The 18933-nt window shown below is 34.0% G+C and overlaps 6 protein-coding genes across 6 annotated transcripts; 4 read left to right on the top strand and 2 right to left on the bottom strand.

Moving 5' to 3' along the window:
* Nucleotides 1-105: 105 nt before the first annotated feature.
* LOC142241252 (RNA-binding protein 28) lies at nt 106-2661 on the top strand. Its single transcript, XM_075312987.1, has 4 exons — nt 106-896; nt 956-1602; nt 1663-1918; nt 1971-2661. Exons 1-4 carry the CDS (start codon nt 387-389, stop codon nt 2580-2582), a joined length of 2025 nt encoding a protein of 674 aa, XP_075169102.1. The 5' UTR covers nt 106-386; the 3' UTR covers nt 2583-2661.
* Nucleotides 2662-4607: 1946 nt separating this feature from the next.
* LOC142241251 (uncharacterized) lies at nt 4608-5641 on the top strand. The gene is made up of 2 exons (XM_075312986.1): nt 4608-5118; nt 5192-5641. The coding sequence occupies exons 1-2, from the start codon at nt 4981-4983 to the stop codon at nt 5501-5503; spliced, it is 450 nt and encodes a 149-aa protein (XP_075169101.1). The 5' UTR covers nt 4608-4980; the 3' UTR covers nt 5504-5641.
* Nucleotides 5642-5651: 10 nt separating this feature from the next.
* On the bottom strand, nt 5652-9218 carry ND-19 (NADH dehydrogenase [ubiquinone] 1 alpha subcomplex subunit 8). Its single transcript, XM_075312985.1, has 5 exons — nt 9108-9218; nt 8882-9033; nt 8531-8706; nt 8379-8469; nt 5652-5900 (listed from the first exon to the last, which is right to left on the bottom strand). Exons 2-5 carry the CDS (start codon nt 9008-9010, stop codon nt 5769-5771), a joined length of 528 nt encoding a protein of 175 aa, XP_075169100.1. The 5' UTR covers nt 9011-9033; nt 9108-9218; the 3' UTR covers nt 5652-5768.
* Nucleotides 9219-10190: 972 nt separating this feature from the next.
* Nucleotides 10191-10874, top strand: LOC142241249 (synaptic plasticity regulator PANTS). Its single transcript, XM_075312984.1, has 2 exons — nt 10191-10344; nt 10409-10874. Exons 1-2 carry the CDS (start codon nt 10279-10281, stop codon nt 10802-10804), a joined length of 462 nt encoding a protein of 153 aa, XP_075169099.1. The 5' UTR covers nt 10191-10278; the 3' UTR covers nt 10805-10874.
* On the bottom strand, nt 10827-15102 carry Adck5 (aarF domain containing kinase 5). The gene is made up of 7 exons (XM_075312983.1): nt 14967-15102; nt 14304-14906; nt 13993-14238; nt 13758-13923; nt 11477-11828; nt 11256-11420; nt 10827-11044 (listed from the first exon to the last, which is right to left on the bottom strand). The coding sequence occupies exons 1-7, from the start codon at nt 14976-14978 to the stop codon at nt 10924-10926; spliced, it is 1665 nt and encodes a 554-aa protein (XP_075169098.1). The 5' UTR covers nt 14979-15102; the 3' UTR covers nt 10827-10923.
* A 1484-nt stretch (nt 15103-16586) lies between these two features.
* Nucleotides 16587-18765, top strand: LOC142240471 (coenzyme Q-binding protein COQ10, mitochondrial). Its single transcript, XM_075312171.1, has 3 exons — nt 16587-16745; nt 16901-16999; nt 18006-18765. Exons 1-3 carry the CDS (start codon nt 16696-16698, stop codon nt 18457-18459), a joined length of 603 nt encoding a protein of 200 aa, XP_075168286.1. The 5' UTR covers nt 16587-16695; the 3' UTR covers nt 18460-18765.
* Nucleotides 18766-18933: the final 168 nt, after the last annotated feature.

The following is an 18933-nucleotide window of genomic DNA, read 5'->3' as shown; positions in this document are numbered from 1 at the left end:
AGAAAGCAGGTTGAAAAGTGTCAGTTGATTGCATTTTACTACCTTGAGATTGTAGTTGTTTTAATATTTTGACAAATAGAAGCCGTAGCGCGCTGTTATTAAGGATTATTCTGACAGCTGTATCGCTGTCACCACACATCGTTTAATTTTTGACTGGAGAAAAATAAACGTTTGGATTTATATTGATTATCTGGGATCAAAATATAAAAGGCAAATACCATCATATCGATTTACTACAATAGGCAATAAAATTGTAACTGAGGAAAGAACTGAAGTTAAAAACCTGGTTCTGCTATTTCAATTAAATTGTTTTGTTAATGCTGCCACCAAACACCACGTGCACTTAGTTCAATATTTTATAAGAACTAAATAATTTAATACATCAAATGGAATTGAAAGAAGGCAATACTCCTTCTAATGGAGACCAAGAAGAGGCCCAACAAAAGGCTGCAAAGCGCCGAAATCCTTTTAAAGTTCAGAAAGACAAAGAGGAGAAAGAACGTCGTCAAAAGAAGCGTGCTCGCCTGATAGTTCGTAACATGAGTTACAAAGCCAAGGAAGAAGATATTCGCAAACATTTTGAGCAGTGGGGCAAACTGGAAGAAGTGAATATACCTAGGCGTCCCGATGGAAAATTGGTTGGTTGTGCATTTGTGCAATATGAAACTGTAAATCAGGCCACAAAGGCTATCCTTCAAGGAAACGGTAAAGAATTGTTAGGAAGGGCTATATACATCGATTGGGCGTTGGGAAAAGATGAATATGTTGCAAGAAAACAGCAAAATGTTAAAGAAGAACCAGTGGACAAGAAACCTAAGCTTGAAATTAAGGACGAAGATGATGTTGAAGGTGAAGAGGACTCAGATGGAAGTGATGGCGAAAGCGATTGTGACGAGGTATTTTAAAGACACGAATGTATGAATGTAAACTTTATAACATACATTTGTTTATTTAGGCGGAATCCATTGTTGATGAGGATAATGGATATGACAACGAAGAAGATGAGGACAGTGCCAGAGATTCGGAGGAGGATGACGAAGACGAAGAAGACAACGATGACGACGAAGAAGACAACGATGACGAGAATGAAGACAAAAAAGATATCAAAACCAAAGTTGATATTTCGAAAGTGAAGAAGGAGAAACACATTTCGAACGATGTACAAGAAGGTTGCACCATTTTTATCAAAAATGTACCATTCGATGCCGAAGACAATGATCTGCGCAAAGTTTGCCGAAAATATGGTCCGGTATATTATGCAATTATAAACAGAGAATCCATATCTGGCCATTCGAAAGGTACAGCATTTGTCAAGTTCAAATCTAAGGAGTCGGCCGATTTGTGCTTACAATCAGCATCAGAATTTATTTTAATGGATCAAGTACTAGAACCCTTCCCAGCATTAAGCCGTGAAGAAGTACGCCAGCAAAACATGGAGAAAAACAAAAAGAATGATGGCAAGGATTCTCGTAATCTTTATCTTGCAAGAGAAGGACTTATAATGGCTAACTCAAAAGCAGCAGAAGGTGTCTCAGCATCTGATATGAATAAAAGACATAAATTGGAACAGATCAAAACACAAGTTTTGAAAAACCTTAACAGGCATGAGAGCTATTTTACGTTTATACTACATAAATAACTAACTTGGACTTTTTATTACAGATTCGTGTCACGTAATCGTTTATCCATCCATAATTTGCCATTAAATTATGACAATGATAACTTGAAGGAAATGATAATAGCGTATACTGGATTTCGTCCTCATGAATGCAGGGTAATGAGAGAAAATAAAGTTACACCCGAACATCCCAAAGGGAAATCGAAAGGCTTTGGATTTATGTCATTTAATACCCATTTGGAAGCGTTGACAGCCTTGAGGAAATTAAATAATAATCCAAAAATATTTGGAACTCAACATGTAAGGATAGCTAATATAAACCTGAAAAGTTTTATAATTTTTTTTATTACAGCGGCCTATTGTAGCCTTCAGTATAGAAGATCGCGCTGTGCACAAAGTCAAAGAGAAGCGTGCAGAACGATCCAAAATTAATAACCCCACATTCAAAGAAAAACTTGAAAAGCGTAAGGCATTAAAGGAACAGAAAAAGGCTGGCAGTTTTCCTTTGAAAAATTTGCCTAGAGGACCACAAAGCGATGACAAGGAAAAACTCAAAAAACACATACAGAAGCTAGAAGAAGCAAGAGCCAAAAAGAAAAACAATGCCAACTCCCAAAGATCTCCAGCAAATGGTCTAACTGGAGACTATGTGGGCACAGAAGCAAAACAAGGCACCGTATTGCGAATGCGTTCTATGAAAAAAATAAAGGAGCAATCACAGAATCATATGCAACGTGTCAAAAAGGAAAAGAGAAAGATGAAACAACAAAAAATCAAACAAATCCATTTGGCAGAGCGCAAAGCGGAAATTCGTCCAAAACAGGGAAGAAAACTGGAAAGAGATGATTTAGCTCCTCTTGTCAATAAATATAAGAAAATGTTAGACAAAAGTGCCAATCAAGGAGCTACAGGTCCTATAAATACGAGTAAAAAATCGAAACGTACGAAGTGGTACACCGAATAATTTATATAGTTATATAGGATGATTTAGTTTATGTATTTTATTGTGTATTTTGTAAATACAAAAGAAAATTTATTACCTATGTAGTGTCGTGTTAATTATTAGGTTGTTTGGGTTTTGTAGTTGTCTACTGACAATCCTTGACTATATTGTAGCTTGTGAAACGGCAGATGCTATCACAATTTATTAATGAGAGCTCTCCTTTTCTAAATTTAGCTGCACAACTAAATGATTTCCTGTTTTTGAAATGAGTCCGGACATTGTGTGAAATTATTTAGGGAAGATTTGAAACCTTAGAAATTATTGACAGTAGGTAAACTACAGCGGAAAAAATGTTCTGGTATTCGGTCGAAACTATGATGGATTTAGCAGGGAAACCGAATAGATTTAGCACAGGAGAGCAGATGACACGAGTCATATACAGTACCAAGTATCATAGGATCGTTCGCTCTTTATTTTTATCTGGAATTGATAACAAAAACATTTGATTTTTATATTATTAAAATATGTGATTCTTCCTAATTTTTCCAATGTATGGTTGGTTGTTGCATAGTAATTTTCGGTGGTAGTCCTTAAAAGTCATAAAGATGTCGCTCCGACTTAACTGCAGCCGAGCATTCAGATTAAATTAATATATTGTGGTTGGAGTAACAGCTTGGCTGAGGTGATAATCATTAAGTGTATTTTGAATTTTCTTCAGTTTCGTCGATCAACATGGAATCCGTTTTCATCACTGTTTATGTTGTGCAGATTTTGGATTAACTGATACTATTAATATATGGAAGGGAATGGAGAATGCTTGAGTTTCGAAACTATTTCCCACTAGAGGCGCTGCATGTGTTTTAATTTGTGAGACACTGTATTAGAGAAACACTATAGTTTTATTTTTCTTGTTTGATCTCAGCAATATAGAAAAAAAGGTTTCGATTTGTATGAAGTTTAGAAAAAAAAAAATAAATAAATGTAAAGAAAACAGAAGATATTTGAAAGCAAAAAAAAATTAATTCAGAAAATTGATTTGTTGAAATTTCGAAAGACAATAATAAAAATAAGAAAATATCTTTGTTTTTACATTGTCCATTTTTGAAACAGATTCACCAGATGGTATGATATTTCTGGTATAGCAACACTTTCTTGAAGTAGCCTCTGAAAATATAAAGAACGGGCGACCCTTATTTCGTTCATAGGAATAATTTGAAAATATGAAATTATCAAATTCGTCTCGCAAGACCATCAGATTTCTACAGTGCTATGGAATATCACCTGAATCATCGATGATTAATCAAAATTCAAAGAACAAAATAAATGTCCAGTCTTAAATTAGATCCTGTTCATCTATAACTTCCCGAATAATAGTTCCCGACAGATTTTATACAAAATTGTCATTATTTTGCCTTAAAGAGCGGTGTTATGTTCGCTTTTCACACTCTCTTTTAACCGGAGAAAAGATATTTTCATTTTTCTTTTTTTAACTGGCAGTTAAAGTCTAACAGAGCTACATGAAAATGGCCGTAAATAAAAAATAATCGCGGAAATAATGTAATTTTCAACTCGAAAACTGAACATTGTACTGCACACAAAAATTTTTTTTCTGATTCAATCACGAAATTAATTGATCCAATTAATTTTTTAATTGAAGTTTCTTCAATCACAGAAATGATAGTATTAATTAAAAAATTAATTGGCAGTCAATTAAAAAATTGATTCAATTAAAAATTTAATTGATACTATTAATTTGTGTGATTGATTTTTATTTCAATTAAAACATTTGTTGATTCAATTAAATTTTTAATTGAATATTTTTTAAAACTCAATTAAGATTTTAATTGGAAAAGTTTTCGTGACATTTTTTTTTTATAATCTGGTGGGGAATGATCCAAGCAACAATTGAAAAAGTATATTTCCTTTTAAATGAAGTATTAAACTTAATAGCGGCCTTTTGAGTGAAATAAAATTTTTTCAAAACTATTATTCAAAGTACGTGGTTTAAAAAATAATAACGGTTGTCTTAATTCTAAATTAGTTCTGAAAATTTAAATTTCATATTGGATGTATTCCTAGGACGTAGTTTACATCTGCATCACATTTCTCAGAAAATAACAACAATATTTACAAATTACATGTAAAAGTACATAATTGGGATTTTTAAAGCATGACAAATCTCAAAGAAATTCCCATTCGAAAATGATACCTGGATTTATGGTACTAAATGCAACCATACATCTATACTAAGCCCTTAGGTAGCAAAAATATAATTCTAAGAAATACATATTGGCATATGCAACAATTTAGTATAAAAATTTGAAGTCACAAGTATTTGGGAGTCATTACTGAAATTGAACTGTGCTTAGCACCACACAGTATTGTTGCATATACCAAAGGCAAAAAATAGTTTAAAACTATGGCACCACAACAGAAAGTTGAATTTGTAATATTGAAATTGACATTTTTGCCATATGTACATCCTCAATATCCTCGTATAAGTTTAACTAATAAAAGACACTCGCCTAGTAATTCAATGACTCAAGTTCGCGATTGGGTGAGTAACAATCAAATGCATTTCCAATAATATACCATTTCATAATAACAATATATATATTTTTTTAATTTAGTTTGATCGAATAATGTCCAGAGAAAAGTCTAAAATATCTCCTCATCTCAGTGTTCGTTATTGTGAGTGGCATATCACCTCTGGAAATTCTAGCCTTTTCACGGTAAATGGTTACCGTTTTGACAAAATTCTTTTGGTTTTGGGTGAAGAAGTCATCCACTGGATCTATTATCAAAATATGCCTCTTCATCGAAGAATAGAAGGCTGTGGTCGTTTATCAGTTAATTACTGTGGCTGTTGTCTAAATACACAATACATGAAAATCATGGAAACTGTCAAAGGATGTGTTATGCAAAGGGGCGGCCACAATTGAGATTTAATTTGTATTTCTGCGTTAAACGTTACTATAATCGCTTTGTGATAGTCTTTTCAAAATATGTACATAAATTTAAAAATAAAATAGCAATAATAAACTTGAACAATAATAAATAAAATAGCAATTGAACTTGAACACTGTCAAATTTTGTTTCCTCAATCGGCTTTTTGTATTAGACATATTTTTCTATATTTTGGTTTGCTAATTGTTTTACAAATTTAACATAGTTTGTTTTTTACGAATAAAGATGCCTTAATGGAATTTATTCCAACCAATGGAAGCGGGAACCATACTTGGCTGGAGTTTTGGGATAGTCGTCGGGTAATCCAGGTGTAGCATCTGGATATATTTTCTTTTCCGGCTTAGGAGGAGCAGGACGATCAGTGGCATGGATCTGAAATGGAATAGATTTAATATATAATTTTTATGTACATCCGACAGAATAATGAATATAGGTCACAAATTGATAACGATTTAGTAGGTTGTAATAGCAATTACTTGCAATTAATTGCAAAATTGGTTAGCAATAAATTACTATCATTGGGACAATGAAGGACAATGAAGGCAAGAACAGTGTAACACTACAATCATAGGAAAAAAATCCGCAAAAAAATCAGCAGTCGATATTATCGTTTTGTACTTTCTTTCTTTCTTTATTGACAGTAATATATAAAGCCTTCAAGGCCGATAAAAATTTTACAAACTTAATTATCAATAGTCTATGATACAAATTCAAAACATAATTTTATTTATATTTGTACTAGAATAATAACGATAGTGGCTCCCCAGCCATAAATATTAGTGTTAACTATTTAAGTAGTATAAAAATATAAATTTTTGCCCAAGCAGCAGCGCCAGTATAAAGCGACTAAATGACATGGACAAATCTTAATCATTTCCATGTGAAGCAAAGTGATCAATGAGCTTATTTCTGAACACAATGTTAGAAAATGCAAAGGTGCTTAACTCCAGTGGAAGATTGTTCAAAGCTCGCATGGTTCGCACCAAAAAAGATCGCTCATAGAGTTGTGTTACCATATGAGGAAGTACTAATTGTGGATTACGAGTAGTTCTTGTAAAAATACACTGTTCCCTTAACAGTGGAGGAAGATCATACCTTGTGGTCTAGACGGACAACAAATTGTAAAATTTATAGTTTCTAAAATGTTACCCAAAGTATTTTTAAGAACCAAACATTTTTTTAATAATCGTACCCTATAGTATCACTAAAAGCTGTTAAATACAATTAATTCGAGAAATATTCAGTTTTTTTTTGAGCAAATACAAGACATATTCTTAATATATTGATTTTATAGTTTAACTTTTGTTTGTTTCAGCCAAACTATAATAGAAATAGGAAACAGTGATTGATTTCTCTTTTCAGCAGACCTTCTGTTGTATCAGATTTTTCTGATGTATCTACTAACAAATTTCTATGAAATTGTTCTGAAAATTTGATCTTAAATTGTGACTAAATGGCCTTAAAATAAGCACTGTTTGGCCTATAATATCTATCAAAATAACGAAAATAAAAAATATCAGCTACTCATATTGTATTAATGTCTATTTACTAGTGATATACACTAGAAAAATGGTCTCAAAATTTCGTATTTTTCGCTTACTGTTGAAGAAGTTTATAAAAATGCATTATAGTGCTTACCAATATGGAAAATAATTATAGTTTATTTAGATGAAAGCTTCTACTTTAAAATAACATCGATAAATAATTCGTAATTAGGTGGGGAAATAGATTTAAGTGTTGTTTTCGAATGTCTTTTTATATGTAGGTAGGTAGTCAAAGGGTTAACTAAAAATATAACAACTCTTTGCATTTGCAGTTTTCATCATTGAAAATACAGCCCCTCTTCGTTTAAAACTCACTGAATTAACAGCTTTCTTAAGTTATGCCCAGTGGCTGTACCTAACAAGTCTAATGTGACATTTCAGGCGGTAAACTTTTTCCTAAATCTATATTAAGCTCAGTCAAAAAGGATGACCATTTTACACGAGTCACCCCTTAGATAATTTTCAAAACTCGGCATTACTGAGCCTCAATCATAGAAAATTTTAGTTGAACAATTTTCAATTTCAATTAAGATTTTAACTGGAAAAAATATTATTGAAAATTGTCAATGATCGAGAAGCTAAACTACCGTTTAATGTCTTTTTGATTTCTGGCTGGAACCCATGACCCTTTTATAGAGTAGTATCCTGTTGTTGTATTATTGTTAGTATATTAATGTTAAAAATAAGGGAATTGTTTTGAGTAGTATTTAAAATGTTGTTTTAAGTAACTGTATAAGGCCTTTGTAAGGCTTAGTTACATATGAAAATAAATAAATTAAATTAAATTCTATACAAGGCGGCATGTAAACCATTGTACTACGGTGGCTTAAGTTAAGTTTTATAGACTCCCTTATTCGAACCATTATCACAGATATCCAAAGTGATATGTTATCATTAATATCATTGCTGTCCATGAAAAGGCAAAAGGCTTTACCATCCGTAGTTTTACCAATTCAATCTAATTTATTGCGAATATAGAAAACAGTAGTTAGAACTTTACATTTCTTGCTTGCGGTATTGCTGTCATTTAATGTAAAACGTCGTATTTCCATTTATGTTAGTTTTCTACATCACAAAACTAGAAATTCATAAAGGCTAACAGTTACATCAAATTTCCTTCTTTTATATTGGAAAAAGTCGATTCCTCAATATAATAAAAGATCGATAACAAAATCAATGACTTCAAAAATCGTAGCTTTATAATCTAGGTGGCATAAGTGAGCCATCGTGTTGCCATGGTTAGGTTCAATCCTGATTTTCTTTATGAGACCCATATACAAATATATTAAAGATTTCAATGACTTACCCTCGCTCTGGTAAAGTATCCATAATCGGGACGATCAATATCGAAGTGATCTTTCATGCATTTATCAAAAACACCCTGTGTTTTTCGGCAGCTAAAAAGTTATACATGATTTTAAAGTTTTGGTCCACTCGTTATTTGATATATGTACTCACTGGCTAAAAGACATTGTTCCACTTGATTTATCCAAGCAATTGGCATATTGCATGAATTCTTCGTGGCAACTTTTTTTTACCTTCCGGAAGAAATCCATTGCGCAACCAGTAACAGACTTACCCTCATTCAAGCATGCCCTAGGATCATCCAGTTCTTGACGACATAACATGAATTCCTTTAGAATTGTAAGAAAAACATAATATAAACAAATTGTTCACTTTGTTGAGGTTAGGTTAATGGAAGACATCAAATTATATAACCCTGATTTCTTCCAAGAATTGTAAGACATGGATTGCTTCTATCAATGGTTAAGATTAAGCATTGCATTTGGAATACATTAAGTTATTTACATTGTTCTGATGTTCACAGGTTTTTCCCAAATGAAAGGCTCCAGCACGCAAAGCTGCCGTTGACAAGTTCAATTCAGGCACGGTCAACTCCTCTTCGGTAGGCAGCTTTACATTATTGGTAACCACCATGTTTGGGCTCTAAGATTTGTAATCTGGAAGAAGTCCATAAAAAAAGACATTATTGCACAATTCGACAAGTATTTTTAAGCGTTCGCATCATTTTTACCCAATCAAACAAGAAAATTTTTGTCTAAAAGATGCTTCTTCTTCGCCTTAGGGATTTGTAATCAGCTGCTTGACCGAAATGTCACAACATTCACGCAGTGTTGCCAAAGTAAATTTATTATGTGAACGAAAATTTATTATATGAATTTATACTACGTTCACATTATGCTTGAAATCTCGCTTTTTCAGGCTATTTCTAGTGTTCAAATACCAAACAGGGGATTTGGTTTATAATGTTGAGGGACGTTCTATGCTGCTGTCATTTGGGTATGACTATCTCAATAGCTTGAGTAACGCGCCGTCCAGACTATACGTTCATCCGGACGGATGAACCTTATAGTGTGGCCAATCGCTAGGAATTGTCGGCCATAAATAAATAATCGATTAATGTGTTATCGACCATAGTAATAAGCAGTAGTATCGATTGTGCCGTCGTACATAACTTATAATATGGCCAATATCTGGGATATTTTTGACCAGAGCGCTGGACAGCGCTCTGTCCTCATGCGTTTGGACCGCGCATGATGCGCTTTATGAGCTTTACAGACTATCAGTTATTCCGGACGGAATGTCGGTGTTTGTAAAGAATCTTACAGTGTGTCGGATCGATACGACTTGTCGGCGATGACTAAATAATCGGTAAATGTGTTATCGATCCCATAAACATGTAGCAGTATCGATTATGCCTTCGGACTTAACTTATAATGTGCACAATATATGGGATATGTTCGACACGAGCACTGTCGTCCGGAATAACTGATAGTCTGTAAAGCGCATTACAGACTATCAGTTATTCCGGACGGAATGTCGGTGTTTGTAAAGAATCTTACAGTGTTTCGGATCGATACGACTTGTCGGCGATGACTAAATAATTGGTAAATGTGTTATCGATCCCATAAACATACAGCAGAATCGATTATGCCTTCGGACTCAACTTATAATGTGCACAATATATGGGAAAATATTCAACACGAGCACTGTCGTCCGGAATAACTGATAGTCTGTAAAGCGCATGAGGCTCGCAACTATAAATTTTTGTAGTTTCTGTACGAAGGGATTTACCTGTATCCGCATAGAGGAATTCCCTTTGTCGAACAGCTGATGTTGGACAACCGCAACTGTCATACCACCACAGTCACACATATGGTTAAATAACACAATTTCCCGAAAAGATGACAGAAAAGGATAAAAATTCCAATGAACTCAATACTGCGGTGACTCTAAAGGATGCATGGGCGGTAAAAACAAAAAATAAAATTCAATTGGAAAACTAATACTGAATTTTTAAAGGTATATTCCTAGATACGTCCATGCTCTGTGTATAAAGATGAATACGACGATTGCACTAGTTTTAAAGCACGATTTCATCAATATTTCATACACGGAGAAAACACTGACTGTACACAATGGCAAACAGACTATAAAAATTGTGTTAGGTATCAAGATTCTAATGGAAACGATGTCCAAGCCGGTGAAGCAGTCGTACGTAGCGAAGAAGAAAGGCGTCTAAGGCGTTTCCGCGGGCATTACGGAAACACAGTTTGGGAAAAGAGAAAATCCCCTCCCGAGGACTGGTCAAAACCTCTTCCGGAATGGTTGGAAAAGAAAAATGAAAACTCTTATTTGCAACTGAAACAAATGGAGATGGATGGCCGTGCGATCCCTGAAGATTCTAAATCGTATTGTATGATAATGTAGAAAATAAGCGGAAACTAAAAAATACAAAATTTAACAAATGTATTTATGCTATAAATAACATACACCCTGACATTTTTTATCTTATTATTGCAGTTTGAAAGAGGAAAATATTAATTCAATCAATCGATATTATGATGCTCTATATCCTTTAAAATTGTTTTAGCCGAAGCAGGAGCTCGCCCTAGCTTGTATAACAAGTTGAAATACAACGATAAACAGTTGCGTTTAAAGGAAAAAGTCCTGTAAAATGAAATGAATATATGCTTTACTTTCGAAAAACAATTCAATTATCAGCCCTTATTCCTGTCACCAAAGTCGCTAGTAGCGGTTGGTTAATTTTAACATTGAAAATTTGTATATCTGAAAGCCGAACCATTAATGATCTACACTTTTGCCGTCTTGAAAGGTAATTTCGTTAACAGGAATAAAGGCGTTAATTTTTTCTACTTACCATAATGAATACTCAAAATACAAACGCCGACAAGCCCATTTGATGTAACCTTTGATTGTACTATAGTTTTTATAGATGCATTTCTGAGCGTAATGAGCCATAACTTTGGGTCTATCAACGACATCACCATGCATACGACCAATGGCGCGCACGGTATTCAAATTCCTAAAAACAACATTTTAGTCTATCTTTGTCAATTGGATACATATAACAGACATTACCTGACCACAAACAACATATTACGAGGCATCTCTTTTAACGTGGACATTATCATTTCAAAGTTCTTTTGTGCTATTTCTTGCATATAGTTTATGTCATCCTCGTTAAGTTTTGTTTTGATTTTCCCACCATGTATACGTATAGGCTGTTGAAATAATACTTCGGCAAATTTCATATGATCTTTAATACCTAATTTCTTTGCTGCTTTTTGCATGGCAATTTCATCTCTCAATACTGTTGCTTCCCAAAATTCACAAAGCGGTTTTCGTACGTTGACGGGTAATTCTTCATAAAGTCCATGATCTAAAAGAACTAGTTCTGCCTTTCCACTTTTCGAGCTTTTGCGAACATAAACTAAAAAAAATTAATGTTATTATTATATAAATATATTTTTTGATTATAAAGAAATCAACTGGATAAAACATAACCAAAGTAGTGGTCGAAGTCATTAGAAAAGTCTCCACAAAGTTTTATAGAAAACTACCAAATCTTTGAAAACAAAATGAAATACTGTGCGTCATTCTTCTTATATATTAAATTGTATTAACCACCATATATTTTTATTTTAAATATTGATAGCTATTGAATGAAATTCACCGTGGTGCAATGGTTGGCATGCTCAGTTTGCATACAAAGGGATACTCATTCATAAGTTCATAATCTGAGGTACTTCAATGGCTTCGTTTCCAAAGGGACATACATATAAGTGTCCAAATGACGCTAGTTTTTGATGAAGTCCTAATATACATTTTTCGCAAACGTTGTGTACCAGTTGTGGTAACGCAAATGTTCCATAATCGATGGCCTGCTTCCACTTTTTGAAGGAGTAGAAAAAACATTCTTATTCTGATCGTCGTCGGATCCATTGAATATGATATTTTTAAGCCACCTAATATAATGTAATGCGATTCACATTGGCCTATTGTTTTCATAGTCATCATATAAACCGGCCTTCAGATCAAATTTCACTAGTTAAGAGTATGCCGTGCTTCGTCCATTGCCCCATGCTTCGTCCAATATATTGTTTAATATATGCCCTTTATAGAGCAATATCTCGATTTTTTTTCTTGAGTGTGGAAACCAAACGCCCCACAATTGGGCTGAAAATGGTTTCTATATAAAGGGTGATTTGTTAAGAGCTTGATAACTTTTTTTTTAAAAAAAAACGCATAAAATTTGCAAAATCTCATCGGTTCTTTATTTGAAACGTTAGATTGGTCCATGACATTTACTTTTTGAAGATAATTTCATTTAAATGTTGACCGCGGCTGCGTCTTAGGTGGTCCATTCGGAAAGTCCAATTTTGGGCAACTTTTTCGAGCATTTCGGCCGGAATAGCCCGAATTTCTTCGGAAATGTTGTCTTCCAAAGCTGGAATAGTTGCTGGCTTATTTCTGTAGACTTGAGATGAATTGTTCTCCGAAGTTTTCCCTCAAAATGGCCATAGAATCGCGAGCTGTGTGGCATGTAGCGCCATCTTGTTGAAACCACATGTCAACCAAGTTCAGTTCTTCCATTTTTGGCAACAAAAAGTTTGTTAGCATCGAACGATAGCGATCGCCATTCACCGTAACGTTGCGTCCAACAGCATCTTTGAAAAAATACGGTCCAATGATTCCACCAGCGTACAAACCACACCAAACAGTGCATTTTTCGGGATGCATGGGCAGTTCTTGAACGGCTTCTGGTTGCTCTTCACTCCAAATGCGGCAATTTTGCTTATTTACGTAGCTTATTTATGTAGACCATAAATCGGACGTAAAGCGCGAAACACATTTCGAACCGAACACTGATTTTGGTAATAAAATTCAATGATTTGCAAGCGTTGCTCGTTAGTAAGTCTATTCATGATGAAATGTCAAAGCATACTGAGCATCTTTCTCTTTGACACCATGTCTGAAATCCCACGTGATCTGTCAAATACTAATGCATGAAAATCCTAACCTCAAAAGAATCACCCTTTATTTTTATAGAGTCCCTATAGGTTAAAGTGGTAGCCCGATTAAGTTTCAGGCTCACTTAAACTATTCAGTCTATAGTGATATAGAGTCCCTGGATTCGCCGATATTCCTTTGTGAGTACCTACTAGTAAGTAAATTTGGTGTCTTATTACACCCGAAAATATAGCTTCCATATAGGTCGTTGAATCGATTGACATTTAAAAGCCTAAATTTTCATTCGATTTCTCTACAATTTAACAAGCAGTACTAATTTGACTCTTTCTCCATGTAAAGGAGAGGAGGAAAAATCTGATAAATATGTAGTTCCTAAAATTTTACTTACTGTTACTTGCATGTGGATCAGCATGCACAAATCCTGTGTTAAATATTTGTTCGGAAAACATTTGAAACAGCTTTCTATCGACATCCTTCAACTTAAGGTCTGTCTTTTGCAGCGATTCTACATCACCAATTTTTACACCATCTATCCATTCCAATGTCAATACCCTCTTAATTTGAAATATTAATAGAACTTCTGTTAGTAATATTTAAAATAAATATAAAACACCCTAACTCACTTTTTTTGTATGGGCCCAGTAAACTTTTGGTATATGCACAAACTTTAACGATCTCAAATCCTTGGCACAGCGTTCCACATTTTGACCTTCCTTAATAAAATTTAATTCTTGGACTAAATTATGTTTAACATCTCTTAGAATCCATCCAAAATTATAACTTTTAAAGAATAATTCGACAATATCATGTAAAAAGATAATGGTTCCTAAATCACTGACAAAGCGTTTCTGCAAATCGCTGTATTGCACCTTAAAACACAATAAGATTGTTTAGTTTCTATTGTAATTTAAAAGTGTTCTTGAACACCTCTTACCTTGACGGCAACATATTGACCCGTCCTAAGTTTAGCCTTGAAAACCTGAGCAATACTTGCTGCCGCTACCGGGTTATAGTCAAATTCTTCATATAAATATTCGGGGTTTGTTCCAAAATCTTGTTGGAAAACTTTTTCGACATCTTCTCGTTTGGTAGGCAAACATTTATCTTGTAGCTTCGACAAAGTACTAGTGTACTCCTTGGGCAGTATATGATTAATAGCAGCAAAACCTTGACCAACCTTAATGTATAGACCACCGTTTTTCATACATGTTTCCAGTAGACGATCGGCGGATCTTTGGTGTATTTCTTTGATTTTAATCTCGTAATCGGGATCATTATCATCCAACATAAAATAATCATAAGTAATTAAAGTGGCAGTTTTAAGGGAACGGAAAAAGCGCAATGCTGCTCCGGAATATGTAAATTCATTAACAACTCCATCGTATAGGCAAAAGTTTGCAAGAGTAAATCCAACGCCAACAGAAACAATTGGCAATTTCCTTTTACTTGTGGAGCTATTCAACTGGCGAAAATATTGCTGTAGTGGCGTGGCAGCTTGCTTCAATCGCAACAAGTCTTTTCGAAGTAACAAAACTTTCTGTAAAATGAAATCTAAGTTTCTTTTGTCGAATTTAAGCTGCCATTTCGTGTTACTTACATTTCTTATCATGATTATACTAGCTATATTTCATTAAAATATTATATACATTATACTTTTGACTGGAGAAGTAGGATATAGAGCGCACTCTTGACATACGCCCTCGTAAATATTTTAAAAACATTATCAGCTGTTGGGTAGGATTAGTTTACACAGTGTCGTAATACGCCGTAAAATGCATCTGGGGGATCAAAGTTTTATGGCGGTTTTCAAGGTATTTGTATGGACTATACTGAACATCGTTGGGCTGGTATTCTATATCGGACATCCGGCTTAAATCTACTTTAGTACAAGTGGTCCGATTGGTCAAATTTTGGCCAGCGTGTAGACTTTTCGATTCTAAACACAAAATGTTATATACCACTTTTTGGCGGAAAGACCTATTTTCGAAGTTACGGGCCCTTAAAGTTTTCATTGCCACTTATATTGGATTTAGTATCCATCGCACATAATCATCCTAAAAGTAATATATTTAGAATAACATGGACCCGGAGAGGTCCTGGGTTCGCGTTCGCCCACTTTGGACTGTGTCCATAGAAGAAAGTCTCAAACCCCGGCCGAAGGCCGGCTACCTTTCCTCTTCGGGTTCGCGTTAGCCCACTTTGAACCCTATCCATAGGAGAAAGTCTCAAACCCCGGCCAAAGGCCGGCTACCTATATCTTTGGGTTCGCGTTAGCCCACATTGGACCCTGTCCATAGGAGAAAGTGTCAAATGCCGGCCGAAGGCCGGCCACCTATTCCCTATTTTTAAGGGTCGGTATCTCGAAAACTACGCTCTTCCGTAGTAAAATGTACTATTTTTACCAATAACGCAAAAAAATGGAATTTTATTCATTTCATGAAAAATTGCTGTCAGAATTAAGAAAAATATAAAGGAAAATACCGATTTTCAGATGTCGATATCTCGAAAACTAGGCTTTTCCGCCAAATTTTTTACTTTACATTTTCGATTTGAAATCCCTTCTCCTACACTCAAAAAAAATTGTTTATTTTTAACAACTTGTGCTAAAGCAGATTTGTTCCGGACATCCTATCAATGCACACCTCTCCGATATTGAATTTTGATAATGAGGCGTTTCTCCTAAGACCAAGTTGTTGGACTAAGTGACTCTTTGGGATAAATAGTAGAAAGCAATTGTTTGGATTAGTTAAATTCGACTAACCACAAATCGACTTGTCGAACCCTTATATTGATGAAAATCGACTTTACAGCCTGTACTATGTTGGCTTTTCGAGTTGAAAACCACTTTATTTTCGCGGTTATTTTTCTAAAGTTATCAAAATTATAAATCTTGACGAAATCAAGATGAAAAGGAAAGTATTGTGGCATACTTTCTCTTTCATGATTTTTTATTGAGTTAAAATATCTGCGTTAAATCGAAGGAAAGTCGAACACTTTATAGAAATGTAGAATTTGTATATAAACAGCTAATGTGAGTGTTGAGTATTGAGTTTTATTTTAGTTCTTCACACCTTATCCACTACCAAAAGAAAGTGAAACCTTATAACCAATTTATGTGGACAATTCTTTTACAACACATTTCGTACTTTTTCAATGCTGATTTAGTACAATTTGGTGTTTGCCTATTATCATCCCTTTGTAGCATCGTCTGCATATACTACTTAAAACAGCTGTTTAAAATGACATCTTTTCTCAGCTAAAACCTTGTCAAATGTCTTGATTTGTTTATTTATTTTATGAACTGAAGTTAGGATACAAAACTGGAAATGTTAAAAAACGCAGTTACCACAAAATATCTGCAGGTTGGTCAAAAAATGTAAGTTTTATAGAAAAAACATCGATTGTCGCGTCCAATGTTGCATAACCTTAACAATGACACTATCCATTGCCAAGGTTAGAGGAAGTAGAATCAACATGTTTGGATGAAAAGAATTGCTCGATCATTGATATTAAAAATGCCTGAATTTTTAGATACTCCAGAGGATATGTGCACCAACACCAGACTAGACTTTTTAACATTGGAAATATCATAAACAGAAATAGAGGCTATGAGAAAAAAGAACTGTTGGGGTAAGTCGTTCAGTTGCTATACCCACATGGGATACATAATAATATGGGCATAATGGTAATTATTAAAACCAAACTATTACAACTTTTTGTTACAATGGTAGAAAATTATGGCAATAAAATTTCAAGATTTTGTAGCATTTGATTGAGGACTTTATACCTGCTTTATTCTTGATAACTTTTAACTTTATGAGTAAACCTTGGTTATTTTCATACATAAAGTTTTTTTTATACATATATTGTTAATATATTGAGATAAGATAAACATTACCTAGAATATACTCCACATAGAGGAATACTTATTGAGGTATCGTTACATTACCAACATAGTACTTTGTACAGAAAATTCTTTGTGTGGAAGCATAGAATTTCCCATATTTGACCTGAAATATATCTAAATGTAGCCTGAATTAAAGCAATCTTATTTCTATTACACGAGCGAGTGCAACATTTCTTGCAACTCCATTGCAGACTCCTTGGAGTTGGACTTTCGATCTCGTAAATCGATTTTCAATCAATTGTTTATATCAAAAGTCGATTGTCATCTGCAATATATGAAAAGAAGTTGAAACTAAAAACTGAATAAGTGGGTTGAGATGTCAGTATGAGCATTGAGGAAACAGAGAATGTGGGTCAATCATTTAAGTTTCGTTAACTGAGAGGGCACGAATGGGACGTATTATTCTCATTGTTGCTCGAGATGCCCGATTAATTGTCGGTTGAAAACTTTGCGTACCTTTTGGGATCGGTGACCGTCATTCGCCAAGGTGACTAAATCCTTTCGTGGGGAGATGTATAAAGTTTCTCAGAGAGTACGAATGCGACGAATAACTTAATTCTGTCAAGAGGTTAATCACTTCACAACTTAATGATAAGTACTTATCGTAATATTTTTGTATAATACATATATAATAGTGTTCTATTAATTTCCTTTCCTTCCTTAATAAATAACAAAAAGTCCCTTCAAATATATTACATACGATTAATACATTTATTTTTTATCTTACAGATATTCCATGCAGGAAATGTATTCTGTGGTTTCAGATGTAAAAAACTATCAAAACTTTGTGCCATATGTCAAGAAATCTCACGTTCACAGTGAACGCAATAATGGTTTTAAAGCTGATCTTATTGTTGGATTTCCCCCACTTCATGAAGTGTATACGTCAAATGTGACTTTAAAATCACCCACCGTTGTGACATCTGAGTGTAGCGATGGCAGACTCTTCGATTATCTTTTGAATGAATGGCGATTTAGTCCGGGCCTAAAGGACATACCACAGTCTTGTGTTTTAGACTTTAAAGTTACTTTTCAATTCAAATCGCTGCTACATAGTAACATTGCAAATATATTCTTTGATTTAATATGTGACCAAATGGAACAAGCTTTTGTGACGGAAGTTAGGAAACGTTATGGCGAGGCTTCCATTAAATCGCATATTTTATCCTCGAAACGTTCTTGACCCCTACAGAAGGATGTTTAATACATAGTTGTTGTAAATTTTTTAAATTAATTTTCTATTGGCTACCTCTGTTTTGACGTACATACGATTATTTTTATAGGACAAAAATGTATCACGCAGATTGCACGACTTGCATGTTATCATTTGTGATTTTAATTTATTTTTACTTAATACTAGTTTTTATTATAAGTTTGTGTAACTCTATAAGTGCAATGTGACACCACGACATTGGATAAGAAGAACATTGTACATATATGCGAACCAAATATGTTGAAAGAAAAGTAATAAAATACTCTCACAAAAACTGACTGTTTTTTTAATCTTTTTCTATGAGTTATTCTAATAGTGTGTTGTTTTTATCGTTCACTTATGGTAATTTCGTTTCAGAAAAAATGTGTTACCTTGGTGTTACACTACTAGTCAGTCAACGGCAGTTCCATCTTGAATGCAATAGCTATGTGTATTTATTTACTG

The sequence above is a fragment of the Haematobia irritans genome, chromosome 5, assembly GCF_050003625.1.
Source record: "Haematobia irritans isolate KBUSLIRL chromosome 5, ASM5000362v1, whole genome shotgun sequence".
Lineage (NCBI taxonomy): Eukaryota > Metazoa > Arthropoda > Insecta > Diptera > Muscidae > Haematobia > Haematobia irritans.
Note: the sequence above shows the minus strand (reverse complement) of the source record. Positions and strands in the feature narration are given on the sequence as shown.